Source organism: Geotrypetes seraphini, chromosome 11 (genome assembly GCF_902459505.1).
Source record: "Geotrypetes seraphini chromosome 11, aGeoSer1.1, whole genome shotgun sequence".
Taxonomy (NCBI): domain Eukaryota; kingdom Metazoa; phylum Chordata; class Amphibia; order Gymnophiona; family Dermophiidae; genus Geotrypetes; species Geotrypetes seraphini.
In genome coordinates, this window is record NC_047094.1 from 136689150 (window position 1) to 136705891 (window position 16742).

The window sequence follows — 16742 nt, forward strand, 5'->3', positions numbered from 1 at the left end:
GCATCATGGAATACCTACCCCCCCCCCCAAATGCCTTTTTTATCAAACTGCTTAGGCTAGCAAGGTAAGTGCTCTGAAGCTTATAGGAATTCTGTGAGCATCAAAGCAGGTACCTTGCCAGCTCTCGCTAAAGGCCTCTAGCACAACTTGCAAAAGGGGCCCTTAGATAGCAATTCCATGAAATGATGTGCCACAATACCCTCTGTTACCTTAACCAACAAGGGGATCAAAGCCACTGGCCTATACATTAGGCCAGAATTAGACCTGGATAATCAGCACTGGACTATTAAGGCACTCACTGAATACCAGTAGTGCCTGGATAACTTCCAGGTCTGCCCTAATTTCCATCCCCAAACTACCCAAATAGTTCCAAAAGGCCAGCGCTAATATTCAGTGGCATTATCTGTTAAAGAACTTCTGAATGTTAGTCATTGTATTATCCAGCACAATTTAACTAGACAGGGGCCTGTTCGGCCTGATTAAATCATTTTGAATATTGGAACCTAAATTTCTTTTTGTCTTTTTGAATCCTCCATATATGTTACAAGATCTTTGTGGACTTCAGGATTAGGAAAACAGTAGCTGCTGGGTTTATTGGATAAGAAGCAATACTTTGTACAAGGAGGAGATGATTTCACGCTGCTCCTTGTCACTTAAATCTTCCGCCTGCCGGGAGCTCCTTTGGGCGGATGAGCTAAAAAATCAAATCAATCAAGTTCTTCTCTTAATGGTACAAATCTGGCTACTGAGGATATATACAGAAATCTACAAATATTGATTATTACATGACATTAGGGACTTCTATTCCGCCTATACCTTGCAGTTCAAAAGAGCTAACTGGACATTTCCAGTGAAGTTACAACAGTTTTGGTTTTTTGGTTACAAGGGAGGAGAGGTACCTGGATTAATTCCGGAAGAACTTGCAAATTGGATATTAAATTGACTGTACGTTACTGTGTGATATAACAAATAGATTACAGTTAGAGTACAAATAAGATTACGTTACATTTCAGGGATCTGAATACTTGGTTGGTGTTTTGGGGAGGAAGAGATTATTTAAGTGGAGGTTTGGGGGGAGAATTTATCTAGGAGGAGGGGGAAGGGTTGGGTTAAGATATCTGGATACATTTTTTGAAAAGTAGGGTTTTGATTTCTTTTCAAAAAGTTTTGAAGTCGCCCGTTGCCGTTGAGTAATAACTTTATTATTCCGAATTTTCTTTTACAAGCCTTTTTTCTTTTTCCATTTTGTTAAGAATCTGAAAAGCTGAAACTGCAGAAGGTGGAACCTTGGAACAGTGTACGGGTTACTTTCAGTATACCCCGGGAGGCTGCAGAACGACTGCGCATTTTGGCTCAAAACAACAACCAGCAACTTCGGGATCTTGGAATTCTCTCAGTTCAAATTGAAGGTAATTCATACTCTCTTTGTCCTGATCAGTTGTTTTCTCTAGGTACCTGTTAAAAGGATGGCTTTTTTTCAGACTTGCTATTGTCAGTAGTGGGGTGATGTCTTCCATAATCATCTACAAATCTTTGCCAGCCAGGTCATAGCTGGCAGGGGGAAGGAGGAAATATTGCTCAGGATTTCCAGAGCAGAACTTAAAGCATTCCAAGTAAAGTTTATGGTATTTTTTTTCAGAAATATATATATATTTTTTTCCAATTCTTTATTCATTTTTCCATCTTCCACCAAGTGTACAATATTACATAACTTGAATCATACACATCACTTGAAATTCTTTCTAATATCATCTAAATACATAAATTTACCCTCTCCCCCACCCTCCCTTTTCACAGATATTATAATCTAAATTCAATATACATATGCTATATTCACAAATATTGATTAAACCTATATTATAACTATATACCCCCCTCCCATAATTATAATTATACTTTCAATGTAAAAAGGTATCTAATCATTACAATAAGTTGTCAATGGCCCCCAAATCTTCTTAAAATTATTATAATTCCCTTTTTTTCCGAAATATTGATTTAGAGGTTGCACATAAAATGTTTATTGTGTTACTGGGCATGTAAATATATATTGCCTCTTCCAAGGAAAAATGGTATCGTAGCATGATTCTATTTTGAATGATAGGTTTGATATCATATATTGCTACTTCCTTGAGTCATCCTGTAGCATATGAGTCTTGTTTAATTGCATTTGTTATACCAATTTTCAAATTAATAAAATCAAGGTGATTTATAATAATGTCCATAAAATAAGGAAAATAAAAAAGTAGAGAGGTGAGTACAGCACTCTTAATAATGGGGCACACAAGGAACCAGAGAAAATACTTCTTCACACAACATGTAATTAAACTTTGGAATTTGTTGCTGGAGAAAATGGTGAAATCGGTTAGCTTAATGGGGTTTAAAAAAAAGAGAAGCTCATAGGCCATCATTGAGATGGCTTGCGGAAATCCACTGCTTATTTCTAGGATGAACAGCATGGATCTAGCTAAGTACTTGGGACCTGGGTTGGCCACTGTTGGAAACAGGAGACTGGACTTGATAGACCTTCGTTCTGTCCCAGTATGGCAGTTCTTATACTCTTATGAAATAATAGCACAATAATCAATTCCTGGAAAGACTATAAATGATAGGTTGAAAAAATGTGTATAAAAATTGGCTTCTCTGAGAAAACCATCTTAATTAGAATATAATAAGTCCACAATAAACATCTGAAGGGAGAGAAATAGAAGAGAAGAGTTTTCATAGAATAAACCACAAATATTACAAATTCCCAGCAGCGTGGGCTGGTGCGGTAAATGCTCCAGTGCCCATAGGAGGTGAAAGGGTGTTGGAGCATTTGCCGCGTGGCACCTGACTACGCGGGTGGCTTAGAAAAAGTGGCTGTTCGTGTAACTAATTCCAATAAGTCTTCAAAAATCAGTTAAGTCTGACATCCTTGTTCATTGTTTTGTTCTATTTTTATCATTTACATTTCTCCAGAATTCTATTGTTCAACGGTTCCTCCTTCTGCATCTGTTCCTTTCTCTCCTCTCTTCTACCTTCCAAAGTATTTAGATCAATGCAGTCTTGTTAGAATGTTTATTTTCTTATTTTTTCTTCTATCTCTATTTTTCACTTCTTTATTACTCTCCAGGTACTTTAGTTAGATTGTGAGCCTTCAGGACAGTAAGGGAATTTCTAAGTACCTTTTCTTACTTATAATTTTAATGTATATTTTCGGTAAACCGCTTAGAACCTAACGGAATAGCGGTATATAAGAAATAAATTACATTACATTCTTTTATCTCTTCCTCTCCCAAAGTCTCTTTTAGGTCTTCCAGGTATAAATTTATAGAGAGTTCTAACAAAAGGTAGTAAATTATCTACAGCCATTTCCAGGATCTTTTAAAATATTTCTGAACCAAATCTAGTGCTGCTATCAGTGGGAATTTTGGAAAATTAAAAAAAACCAAAGAGTGTTTCTCTCTGATTGATTTTTCTACATACTCCAATTTATAACATATGGCCTATTTATCCTTCACCATTGCAGAGCTCACATCTTGCAAGCATTGGCAATCTAATGGCATATTTATTCAGGTCTAGAGTTTGATCAGTAACCACTTGTGAAACATCATCCACAATCTTATTAACCAATATAGTAATAATAATAACAGTTTATATACCGCATTCTGGACTGCATCCCACAAGAGGAATGCTACAGGTCTCTGAACTACCTGCTATTTCATGGGGACTATGTCCTAACTTTACACCCAGGACTTTTTTGACTAGGATTTATTTGCTGGTACCCCCTCACCAATTTAGTGGGAGGAAGGTTGAACTTTCCACTGTTGCTTAAATTGACACAGACGCTCTGCTACGGCCACTTCTGGGTCATGGGGAAGCCTCTCTCTGTTCAGGGCGCAGTGATGCCCCATTCATGTTGCATTCCATCTCACCAACTGGTGAAACTGTCAGAACAAGGGCATACTGAGGTAGAGGAAGTCCTGCAAACATCCAAGGCAGGTGATTTGTCTGGGCACAGGGAGGGGGTAAACTCTGATTTTCACTTTTCTTCTCTTCTCCATCAAATGCGTTCAAGAGAGCCCTCAATAGCAAAAACGACAAGTGGAAGCCAAGGAGTTCTCACTATTTTAGGCGCTCCATTCATCTGATAAGTCATTCTTTTTTGGTACCCCAGTATCAATTTCAGACTCTGTTACTTCCATCTTGTTGCCCTCTACACCTGGATTGGACTTCCTAAGTCATGCTTTGTCTCTGGCCAATACAGGCTAAAAGCCTACATTTTTAAGCTTTGTTTTAACTCCTTACTCGTGTGTTTTAACCATTCTTATCATAAATGTAACTTCCTAATCCCTAAAATGTCCTGTTTGTTGTGAATATATTGTAAGCTGTCTTGAACAGGGACTGTCTCTTATGTGTTTCTACATAGCACAGCATACATCTAATAACGCTAGAAAAATAAGTAGCAATAGTAGTGGCAAAATAATTAGACATTTGCTTCCCAACCTCCTCCCCTTCCCCCAACAGCACTCTGCTCAGCATTTACCAAGTGAAGTGTAGATTCAACAATTGCACTAAACCAGGGGTAGGCGGTTCCGGTCCTCGAGAGCCAGGTCAGGTTTTCAGGATATCCACAATAAATATGCATGAGGTAGATTTGCGTCTCAAGGAGGCAGTGCATGCAAATCCATCTCATACATATTCATTGTGGATATCCTGAAAACCTGACCTGGCTCCGGCTCTTGAGGACCGGAATTGCCTACTCCTGCACTAAACCAACGTGGCCCAGAACGATCTTAAGTTTGCATATATGTGTACTTTGAAAATTGCCTTAGGAAAAGCTGCCCATCAGCAGTCACACATGCTTTTCATTGGGTGCCTTGGCTGGGGGAATCCACTGCTTGCCTTGGATCAGTAGCATGGAATGTTGCTACTATTTGAGTTTTTGCCAGGTATTTTGTGACCTGGATTGGCCATTGTGAGGACACGATACTGGACTAGATGGACCATTGTCTGACCCAGTAAGGCTGTTCTTATGTTCTGAATAGTTTTGAAATTTAGAGCTATGCATGACATTTTCTTTCCCATCCTAACTGTCAGGAAGCATCTGCATTACAGCACAGGTAGAAACAGCTTATGTATTTTTACCTGTTCAGAGGAGGATCAGTTTTCAAATAACCCATTTCTGGAGGCAAAACACTTATCTGCAGAAATGGTTTTGAAATCTGTAATAAAAAGACTTACTTGTTTTATCATATTTTCATGACTAACAAAGACTTATTTGATGCCCAAAGTGTAGTATAATGTAAATACAATGCTTAAATACATAAAAGCATACTAAGGATAGCTTAAGACAAAGCAAACTGTTACATAATATTATGAAGTGTGTTATTATAATGTTTGAGTTACGAACCAGCATAGCCTAGCACTTTTATTAAGGTAGGTTTAGCGCACCGAAAGAGGCTTACCATAGGCTGAAGCATCATGCAGTAATTTCTCTATTTGGGCACTTTCCAGGACCTTTAGAAGTTCTCCTAGTACAGTAAGTACTGCAATTTTCTCTAGGACCAGTAGAAGTTCTAGAATGCTGTTTCTTCCTTCAAATAACATTTTGGTCACTTGTTTTCAATTTCCAGGTGAAGGGGCTATTAACTTAAACTTGACTCAGAGCCGAAGCCAAGATGTCAGAATGAATGGACCTACAGGAGGAAACAATGCAGTTAGATTAGAGACAGGGTTCCCTATGCAGGGACCTCCAGGTACGTATGAGGCAAAGTTACAGGTGATGTCAATTATTTGCAAGGGCCTGAGGGTTTTTTTCATGGTCCTGAAATATCACAACAAAAGAATGTATATGCACATAGAGCCCTAAAAAAGCAAAATGATGGAAACCAAGCATATAGAGTTCACCTTACCCAGCAAACTACCTGGACCATTGTGATCTTTCTGCCATCATCTACTATGTTAACTATGAAAAGGTGAAAAATTAGAACATATCTTGGCCTTGATTAAGGAAACAGTAGTTTTATTAGAAACAATGCAGCAGTTGAATGGCCTGTTAAAATACAGAGCAGCAATAAATTGCAACATTTATACGAGTAAATTTCAGAGGTAGGTTAATAAAACAGGAATACAATTAGTCTGATTAAAATAATAAATCACAGAAGAGTTTCATTATACACTGGTAACATTGTGAAAGTATGATCTCGCATAATGCCAAATGTGATACTGTGAATCCCTGAGAGCTTTAGTGTAAGAATTCCTATGAATGCTGGAGCTAATACCGCTGTGGCCGGCGATTTATATATTAAAAAAAAAAAGCCTAACATGACTTCATAAGGAAAGACTAAAACAGTTAAGGCTCTTCAGCTTGGAAAAGAGACAGTTGAGGGGAGATATGATTGAAGTCTACAAAATCCTGATGGTGTAGAATGGGTATAAGTGGATCGATTTTTCATTCTGTCAAAAATGACAAAGACTAGGGGACACTCGATGAAGTTACAGGGAAATACTTTTAAAACCAATGGGAGGAAATATTTTTTCACTCAGAGAATAGTTAAGCTCTGAAACGCATTGCCAGAGGATATGGTAAGAGTGGATATCGTAGTTGGTTTTAAGAAGGTTTGGACAAGTTCCTGGAGGAAAAGTCCATAGTCTGTTATTGAGAAAGACATGGGGGAAGCCACTGCTTGCCCTGTTGCTACTCTTTGGGTTTTGGCCAGGTACTAGGGACCTGGATTGCTGGGCTTGATGGACCTTTGGTCTGACCCAGTGAGATTATTTTTATGTTCTTATAAAAGGGTATTATATTAACATTGCCTCTCCCTACAAGTACTTAATCTTTGATAGTATAATAATAAACCTCAGATTTCTTTCTTTTATATTTAATATTAATTTGCTCTCTGATGTTCATATATTACTGTTAAATCTTCATTTATTGCATTTCATTATATAAGACAGCATTAGCGTTTTATAATGTTAGATTCTTTAAAATTAAGGACTTTCAGAAGAATTTCATTTTAGGTAGTTACTGGTCATGCTGATTGTGTATTTATTGTGATTTTGCATTATGGAAGTTGTAAATGTTGCAAAAAAAAATAAAGCTTTTTGATATACCTATTTATAGGGATATAAAATTTAACAGTCACCTCAAACAATGGGTGTGCAGGTGGAAAATTTCTGTCTATACAAGGAAATAAAATGTAATTGGGGTTGTGTATTACTGTGGTACTACCTTAAGTGTACCAGATGTTCTCTGCAGGTTGAATTGGTCACACAGCCCTTATTCCTTCCTGAAAATTGTATTTCTCCTTTGAAGTATGGAACTAACCCTGGGGGTTATCCGTTCTGCATGTCTTTTCCTTACTTTATTTTTTTTGATTAATTTAGTTTTGTGTTTTTATTTTTACTTTTAGATCAGGATTATTTGTTACCTGATTCATTTTATTATCAACCATGTTGACTGGTTTATACGAGACGGGCAGTATACAAATAGGACAAATTACGGAAACTGTGATAAAGCCTATCACATGCTCAGAGCATCACTGGGAGATGATCAGGCGCACAGTGTGTACAGAGAACATCTGTTATAGAAAAGCAACCTTGCTTACTATTGGGTGGGAAGAATGACTTGCTTTGTTCTCAAATTGTAAAAATGTTAGAACAATATTAAGATGGATAGGTAAGGCCCAAAGAAGTTGAAATTTAGATCCACTGCTGCTATTTTACCAGCTAACTCCCTCTTTTACGAACGCATAATGTGGGTTTTAGCAGCAGCGGTAACTGCTCCGATGCTCATAAGAGCGTAGGAGCAGTTACCGCTGCTGCTGACGCTATGTATTCGTAAAAGAGGAGGTATATGTTGTTGAAAAATAAAATCTGGTTTAGTTGTGGGGTGGTTATTTTATTCTATCACAACGTTTATTACAAGAGCAAATGCAGTTTGTAATCAGCCAAATACAGTATACTAAAGATATTTCCTAAAGAGACAAAGTAGAAAAAGAATCTTCCTAGCATTTCTGGTCTCATGAATGTCACATTATTTGTAGGCCTTATTCGCATGAACAATCCTGCTGCTGTTATGATGTCACAGAATGGGAGCATAACATCCTCCATGATAAGTGGAACAACAAATGTAGATCTACCACCCAGGGTACCAAGGCCAGCCTCACAGTCAGGTACTGCTATAGAAAATGTAGTGTCCAGAATTTGGTATCTTAGAGATGAAGTGTCACTTCCTTGCTGTAGGACTGAAGCTCAAAAACTGAGAGGATTTAAGAGATGAAGTGTGTAAATTTGTTTTCACATTGCATATATGTTCATTTCCATATAGAATTTTTCTCAGTACCTGCAGTTCTTTCCACACTGAGTTCCCCTCCTCCTAATAAAATGTATTGCACCCTCATCTACCAACAACCCTGATGCTTGTGAGCAGGTGATTGTGGAGGGGTAGGAATGTGTGTCTGATTTTGGAGTTTGAGCACCAGGTAACTTCTAAGGAGTCTTTTGATGCTACTCTTTGCTAACTGCTTCAGGGACTGATACAGAAATCTACTGCCAGCTCAGATATGTTTACACCACAAGGCATATGAACAGGTTTGCAGAAAAGGGATTAAATGAGGGTTTACCTTGCATGGCATACATGACTGCACGTTGCCACAGCAATGAACACACAAAAGTGACCTCAGCAGGGTTACCTAGTGAATTATTTTGGCCAGGTCCAGAGCAAGTGTAGCCCAACTTGATCTTCCTTTCTGGTTAGCTTTCTCACCAACACTCTCCCCCATCCCTACTGGTCCCAGCTGACGTTTCCTTATGTCTATGGCACCATCCAACTCCTTCCCTTCTTTTTTACAATCCTGGTGTCTCCTTCCTCCTTGATTAATAAACAAAAACCCCACTTCTGGTGTCTAGTGGCACCCTTCCCTGCAAGAGTGTGTAGTAGAGACCCCCAGGCACTCACTTAGGTCCCCCTTTCCTTTCTCAATGCCAGGTGAGGCCAGGATGCCATATTAGGGGAAAATTCCATTGAAAGTGGTTGGATTTTACTTTGAGAGGCTTGGTTCTCCAGAAATAATAATCCAATCTCAAATTTTGAGTCTTGAGAGATCCACATTTTCAATCTACAGGCCAAATTTAGTGAGGGTCTTTCTGTTCCCCCTTCTTTTTTAAAAGAAAGCTGTTATGTCTATGGATGGATAGACATTGATCCCTTTTTATATAGGAGCTGATAATGAGCAAGAGAAAACCAGGTAGGACAAGCTATTTTCAGTGGCACTTAACTGCTGAGAATTTGGGGAAACTGCCACAGAACTATCCAGTTGGTGTTGGGGCAGTCCAGAGGCAGAGCTGAGAGCTACCTGAGCACCTCCAATCTGGTTAACTTAAGACAGCAAAAAAGGCACTGTCTTAAATTAACCAGGAAGCAATCTTAGGTACCACTGTTGAATTAAGCAGTACCCAGAATGCTTCTCAACAGACTATCAGTTGTCTGGATATGTAATGCCATTAACCAGATAGGTACTGGCACTGCACATCCAAAACCTGACCATCAAAGGCTGAATATTACCCCCCCAAAAAATAAATTCTATCAACATTCTGATAATTGAAAAGCATAAAGATGTTCTTCTAACAAAACAGTTGACCAGCCTCAGAATGGGTTAGTTTTGTGCATGCAATGACAGCAGTGAGCTTTGTTCCTGAGTCAGAGTTTGTAGAATATAATACCTATCGTATTTGCATAACAGCAGAGAGGGCTTCCTTTTGGAGTTCATATCACGTAAGCATTCTTTTCCATCCTTCAGTTTCATGGGTTGCTGTGTGTATTTTCAAGACATTGCCTATCTGTGGAGTCCCACCTGTGTGATAGGTAACCAGAAATGGGTGTCTCTTGAGAGTGGCAATTTTCCTGTCACACAAACACCACCTCCTTCCTGTTCTGGAGATGACAGGGCTGAAGCACGCTAATGGGTATTTGACTGCCCAGGAAAAGAATCTCCTGGAAGAGAACGTTCATCCTTTTTTATTGAATTAAATTGACCACTTTGGTACCCAAGTGAAGGGCAGTATAGAAAGTTTTGAATAAACAAAAACTTAAACATGTCTTTCCATTTTATATATGTGACAAAATGAGTTCCACCAGAAATTGTAATTGAGTCTACTGTAATTTTCCCAATTACTTGTGATATGCTGAATGGCGACTCCTGTCATTATCAATAAAAGTTTATTGTTATGTAATGATATTTGGCTCTTTTTCCTCATAGACATACCAAATAGTACTGTATCATAAGATAATGCTTTTCCAATAAACAATTTACTTGATCCCAAATTGAGTTCTAAAAGGCTAAGATAAAGGGACAATAAAATGGAAAGAGCAATAGCTATACAACAAGGAAGCTATAAGAAATTTAATAAAATTTGGGAGCCATTAACTTCTTATTGTAATGAGTAAACACCATTTTCTATTGTAATATACACCGTCTAATGATTGGGGGGAGAGGGAGGTATATTTTTTAATATTCATATTGGGAAAATAATACAGGAATGATGGGAGGGGAGGGTGGTAATTTTATGTATTGTAAGATTGTCAAGTGATGTGTTTAATTGTATTGTTTTATTGTTTGTGCACTTGATGTAAGATTGAAAACGAATAAAGAATAAAAAACCCCCCCAAAAAACAAACATGTCTAGTTTGCTGCAGTTGGGATCATGCCATCCACTTGTGTAAATGGGATATAGCTGTCTTCAGAAAACTTATTAGAGTTGCCATTCAACAAATAACATATAATTGGAAAGATTGTAAAAGATTAAATTATTGTTTTTGGTGGAACTCGGTGTGTCACGTGTATAAAATGGAAAGAGTGTTAGCAGTTCAAAAAGATGTTTTAATAAATTTAAGGATCTGTGGGGGCCATTAATAAGTTATTATAATGAATACCGTAATCAGCATGTTTCCCTACTTACTATATATATTGTTGGAGGGTGGGGGATGGGTTTTTGAATTTCACTATTAATTTATAGATCAAATGGTATAAGTTATTATAATATGTGGCATGTATTTGTTGAATACAATTTTGGGGGGTGGGTTGGGGTTAAATCTTCATTTTGAGGAAATTGTAGAGTTTCGAGTGAGGTTGGATATTAACTGATGATTTTTCTGTACACTTGTAAAATCTAAAATGATTGTTATTTAAAATATGAAAAATCTTACAGAATATTGATCTTTTTTTTTTGGTCTGTTTTATTCTTGATTGGCTTAAATAGATACAGTAGAACCACTGATGTCTGGCACTGCAGTTCAGCAACAAGGTCATCCATCTGGGTCCTTAACACCTCAGCTCCATTCCATGCAATCAGTGTCTACTACCAGACAAATAAACCCTGTCAGCTTCCAGCAACTTCAGCATCAACAGCCACCACTGCAAGCCCGACTACCCCAGCAACATCCACAGCTGCCTCAGGGAGTGCGACCTTCTTTTGCTACCCCAACTCAGGTTCCAGTTCCTCCAGGTTGGAACCAGCTATCTTCAGGAGCACTTCAGCCTCCACCTGCTCAAGGAACAATGGGTACACTAACATCAAACCAAGGGTGGAAAAAAACACCATTACCTGGCCCAATGCAGCAGCAGCAATTTCCAGCAAGGCCATCTTTGGCAAGTGTGCAAACTCCATCTCACCCTCCACCTCCTTATCCATTTGGAAGTCAGCAGGCCTCTCAGGCTCACTCAAACTTCCCTCAGATGAGCAATGCAGGTCAGTTCACTGCTCCCCAGCTGAAGACCCTACAGGGAGGGCCAACCAGGGTCCCCACACCTCTTCAGCAGCCCCATCTGACCAACAAGTCTCCTGCCTCTTCTCCTTCTTTCCAGCAAGGATCATCTCCTGCATCATCTCCAACTGTTAACCAACCACAGCAGCAGATGGGACCTAGACCATCCCAGACTAATGCTCTTTCCCAGGGATTTCAACAGCCTGTCAGTTCACCTGGTAGGAATCCTGTAGCACAACCAGGAAATATGCCCCCAAATTTCATGGTGATGCAGCAGCAAAGCCAGGGGCCACAAACTTTGCATTCCAGTCTTGGAGGTAAGAGATGTGCTCAGCAAATGTGCTTTCTTTATTTCCAGATTTTCAGGACATGACAAAAGCAGGTGGAGATGCTGACAGGGTGTGTGTCGTCCGGCCCCCCTCCCCCATCTCCCTGTCTTTGATTATATCCATGGACTACACTGTAGGGCAGATTTATTTGGAATTAGCCATTTAACCCAGACACTTGTGATGTACACTTTAAAGAACAAGGATATCTTCTCTTTCTTTAAAGTAGTAATTTATTGGTTTTTGCCAGTTTAACTATTAGAATTTAAAGTTATATCTATACCATTAGAATAAACTAGAATTCAAAGTATCCTTTGCTCTAGAGAGCAAAAACCAACTAGAACTTGCACAGTACAAAGGTATTGCAGGCTAAATTAACTTCCCAAGTTAAAATTTAGGCATGATACTTGGTTCTGAACCAAGGTAGCCTAGGGTTGAAATATCAGGTTGGAACACAGTATGAACTTTTTCTTATTAAGCAGTCAAGATGACAACAGTCTTTGCTCAAGGCAGAGGATTCTCGTCAAGCAAGACACCTATGGTAGGAAACTCAGGCAGAGTGAACAAACATAAGAATTGTTGTGTTGGGCTGGATAGAACAAAAGTTCTTTAGCATCCCTCCAGATCGACACAGAAACAGATGGGTTTATGCTCCTCTGCCAGCAGGTGGAGACTGAGACATTGACTTTTGGCTACAGTCCCTCTTAAACCTAGGCTTTTCTCAGTCTCCATTAGGAGTTGTCTGCAGTCTCTGCTGAGGTTTGTTAAGTAAGGCCTGTTGGATCTGGTTAGTGAATCTTTCTTGTCCTTTTTGTTGTCCGGGCTGAGCTTGGGGGACCTTCTTGGGGGTCCTACCGACCTCGGGGGTGTCACGCTCAGAAGGGCCGAGTCCATCTCCCCATTTCCTCCACCTGCCCAGGTGGTTTTCTGGCTTTAGAGGAGTCTCAACTGTATGCCTTGCCACCGATACCGGTACTAACAGTTTAGAGAGCCATGTGGGATCTGCTCTTAACTTGAGACAGTTGGTGAGCTTTGAGAAGTTTTTGGAAAAAAAAAAAGACACAAATAAAAGGAGTTTTAATAGAAGCCTGAGGCCGCCATTGTTATACAGCATTGTTGTGCATGGGTTTATTTGCGTTTTAATTATGAGCACTTCTAAAAAGTGCGTTGGTTGTGGGGTCCCACCCACGATGGGTACTGCTTTGGTACATCCCATCCATTTCTGTGCCAGTCTGGAAGAACGCTAAAAAAGGAGAAATTAGGTCCTTACCTGCTAATTTTCTTTATTTTAGTCCCTCCAGATCAGCACAGACCCCCGCCCTGTTCTTCTGTTTGGTGTTTTTTGTGAAGAAGTACGGGTTTTTCTGCGGGTTTTCTTTTTTGTTGGTTGTTTTGTGGAGTTTAAAGAGCAGCAACTTTTGGTTCGGTTGGTTTAGCTGGCAAACTGTGGGGCATTTCTGAAAGATTCCTGTTCTAATCAGTATCCAACAGTGTTTTCCTTTGTCTTCTCCATGTACATGTGGAGTTGGGATGTTTTCAGCCTATTGTTTTTTTTCTGCTTGGCTATTTGTTAAGACTGAGTATAAGAGGGACTGCACAGCCTACTTGTACAGTAGCCAAAAGTCAATATCTGTCTCCACCTGCTGGTAGAGGAGTGTAAACCCATCCGTTTCTGTGCCGGTCTGGAGGGACTAAAAGAAAGAAAATTAGCAGGTAAGGACCTAATTTATCCTTCATCAAGCTTAGTATCCTGGGTCTAACAGTGGACAATCCATGTCACAAGTACCTAGCAGGATCCCAAAAAACTAGTTTTTAAAAAGAGTTCCAGGGATGATTTGGGAAGCTGCATTGCATTGCAGTGCACAGCAAATCTTTAACTCCCTAGGTACATTCCAAAGGCAGAACCCAAATCACAAAGTTTTTGTAGAGGGATTTGTGGTTCTCATTTAAAGGTGATGACTAGTAGCCAGAATCGGGGCTTGTTCTTGCTCCATAAACAGATTGCCCAAGTCTGGTGACAGAGGAAGGAGAAATGTACCATCATGTTTGACTCTACTACTTTCGGAAAACAAGGAAAAACTGCAGCCCTGATGTACAAGATGCAGGCTCTGTTGCAAGTTTACACTGAGACCGCCAGTTGGTGATTATCCTTGATTTACACAGGCTCATGTTTATTTTTATTTGCGGTTTAATTTGAAACCTTATCAACCTTGGACCCCTGAAGAAGGCGTGTTTACTGAAACACGAACCGTGTCGGGTCCTTTGGTTTGTTAAAAGGTGGTAACATTAACCGCGTTTCATAATAGATAGAATAAACATAGCCTGCATCTTGTACGTTTTGTCTGTTTTTCCTTGTTTTCCGTGTGTTGTTTTGTTTTCACTGCAGACTGTGTTGGATTTCTCTTTTGTTTCTTGACTCTACTACTTTGTCTTGATTCAAAAAATATTTGTAAGGATGTTGTATGACTGCCCAGTGACAAATGCTGTCCACTGCCATGTAGAAGGTTCCTAGTTTGCAGTTTGAGTGCTCCAGTCATATTTCAAAGCTTTTGGGAGGAAGTAGTCCTAATCATTACTTAAGAGTAATGCTCAGTGACCAGTCTCAGGACATGTGATTGCTATGTTTGAGGAGGAGAATGCTATGAATAAAATAGAAAAATCCCCATGTATCTTGTGAAAGAAGTGCTCCTGACACCAGATCCTAGCCTGGTACCTGTTGAGCAGGAATGAGAGGAAGCTTTTAAGGTAAAAAAAAAAATTAAAAAAGACAAGGTGATGATAATAATAATAATAATAACTTTATTCTCTATACCGCCATAGTCAGATGACTTCTAGGCGGTTCACACCAAAGAGAGCTGGACAATCAGCGAATTACAAAATGCAAATAGTGAAAGTACAACATATTACACAAGAAATAGACAGAAAGAAAATATAAATTTAGTGTGGCTTCTGTTTAGGAGATAGATCTGTCAAACAGTACTTTCCGAAAGGCGCCATAGGTCATCCTGGCTCCATTGATGTAGTTACCCAGCCAGGACTGCTGTTTGCTTGCTTGAAATATGAAAGACCTGTCCAAAAAGGACTTATATTTACAACCGGTGATCTTTGAGTAAGCAAACATGTTACAGTTTCTGGTTGACCGTGTGGGGTTGTGTAGCACGAAATGGAAGGGGCTAGTCCCCAGGCCTGCCTGGGAATGTAAGGGAATGGATAATAAACTTTTTTATATTCATGTATTTATTTTTCTGTATTGCTGTGAGGAACAATAGATTTGAGCTAGTGGGGGAAAATTTCACTTATCCATTCTTTTTCTGTCTTATAAAGGGATGGCTAAACGTCTTCCACCTGGATTCTCTGCAGGCCAGTCTAATCCGAACTATATGCAAGGCCAGGTATCATCTTCAGCACCAGGAACAGCAGTGAATGCAGGAGCTCCTCAGCTACAGCCAAATCATAATGTGCAGCACCCAGGTCTGTGTTAACAAGGAAATGGTCCTATGCTTCACCTTTTGTTTTGTGATTTATTCCATTTCCTTTTGAACCTCCTTTCTGAATTTTGGCTCCCCGGTCTTCCCAAGGTTTGTGTCTGCATGGACTTTCCTCTATGGAAGGTTGGTTTTGATTTTCATGACTTGCTAGGATCTGAATAATAAAGCTGAAATAATTTTTGCTAATCATAAAATGAAAATTTCAAACAGCAAAGAGTCTGAACTGTTACACATAATGGAGCAGCTGTTGCTTTCTCCTTCCACAAACAGAATGAATTAGCCACATTTAAAGAAAAATATTCAAGACACAAATAACGTTATCCATCAGGCAAAAAAGTATTACAAGAAAATGAAGAAAAATGTACATAGAAACAATGTTAAAAATTTTAAAAAAAATTCTTATAATGCTCCATCATGCTTCACAGATTTGGAGGAGAGGTGAAAGAAGAAATTAAAAAGTAAGTTACTATAAAGAAAAAAGAGCAAAATTCTTAGGGCTCCTTTAATCTGAAAACAGGCAGGCAGCATATTCTCACATGTGGATAATGCCAACCACAGAGCCTGGCACGGACAGTGCAAAAGTGTACCGTCACTTTTTCTTTTAAATTCTTTATTCATTTTACATCTTACAACAAGTGTATCATAAAATAACATTTAAACTTATACAATATCACTTGATTCTCTATCAATTTAACTTAAATGATAATATTTAAACCCTCCCTCCCAACCCTACTAATTCATATATAGTACTGTCACTCAAAGAACTAATAAGTAATATATTAAATCAACACAATCTTCAAGACCTCAGTGATACCACCTGTGTCTGCTCAAAACTTCATTGCCGACTGGGAGTGAAGTATCAAATAGTCACCGGTCTCACTTAACTTATATAGCATTCTTCAAATTCCATTAATTAGCATTCCCAATTCATGTAAATAATTTTATCCTTGGACAAGCAGGCAACATATTCTCACATGTGGGTGACATCATCCACAGAGCCCAGTTTGGACAGTGCTAAAAGTGTACTGTCACTTTAAATGTAAATAATTTTATTGCACTTATATTTAAAGACTCTAAGAGCATTTCATAAGCTGCAGTGAATCACATTTGGGTCGGGGATATAATAACCCAAATGTGATTCACTGCATATTCCCAGGATAAGCAGCATACTACTTGGGATCT

General features: G+C 39.0%; 1 protein-coding gene across 6 annotated transcripts in view; it reads left to right on the forward strand.

The window, feature by feature from the left end:
• The window catches only part of NCOA6 (nuclear receptor coactivator 6), an 80346-nt gene that overhangs the window by 9796 nt on the left and 53808 nt on the right, over window positions 1-16742 (forward strand). For all 6 annotated transcript variants that reach the window (XM_033963117.1, XM_033963118.1, XM_033963120.1 and 3 more), the window contains exons 4-8: window positions 1254-1409; window positions 5616-5738; window positions 8028-8156; window positions 11242-12063; window positions 15397-15543. In XM_033963117.1, the coding sequence (XP_033819008.1) occupies window positions 1254-1409; window positions 5616-5738; window positions 8028-8156; window positions 11242-12063; window positions 15397-15543 (1377 nt within the window). The remainder of the gene's footprint in view (window positions 1-1253; window positions 1410-5615; window positions 5739-8027; window positions 8157-11241; window positions 12064-15396; window positions 15544-16742) is intronic.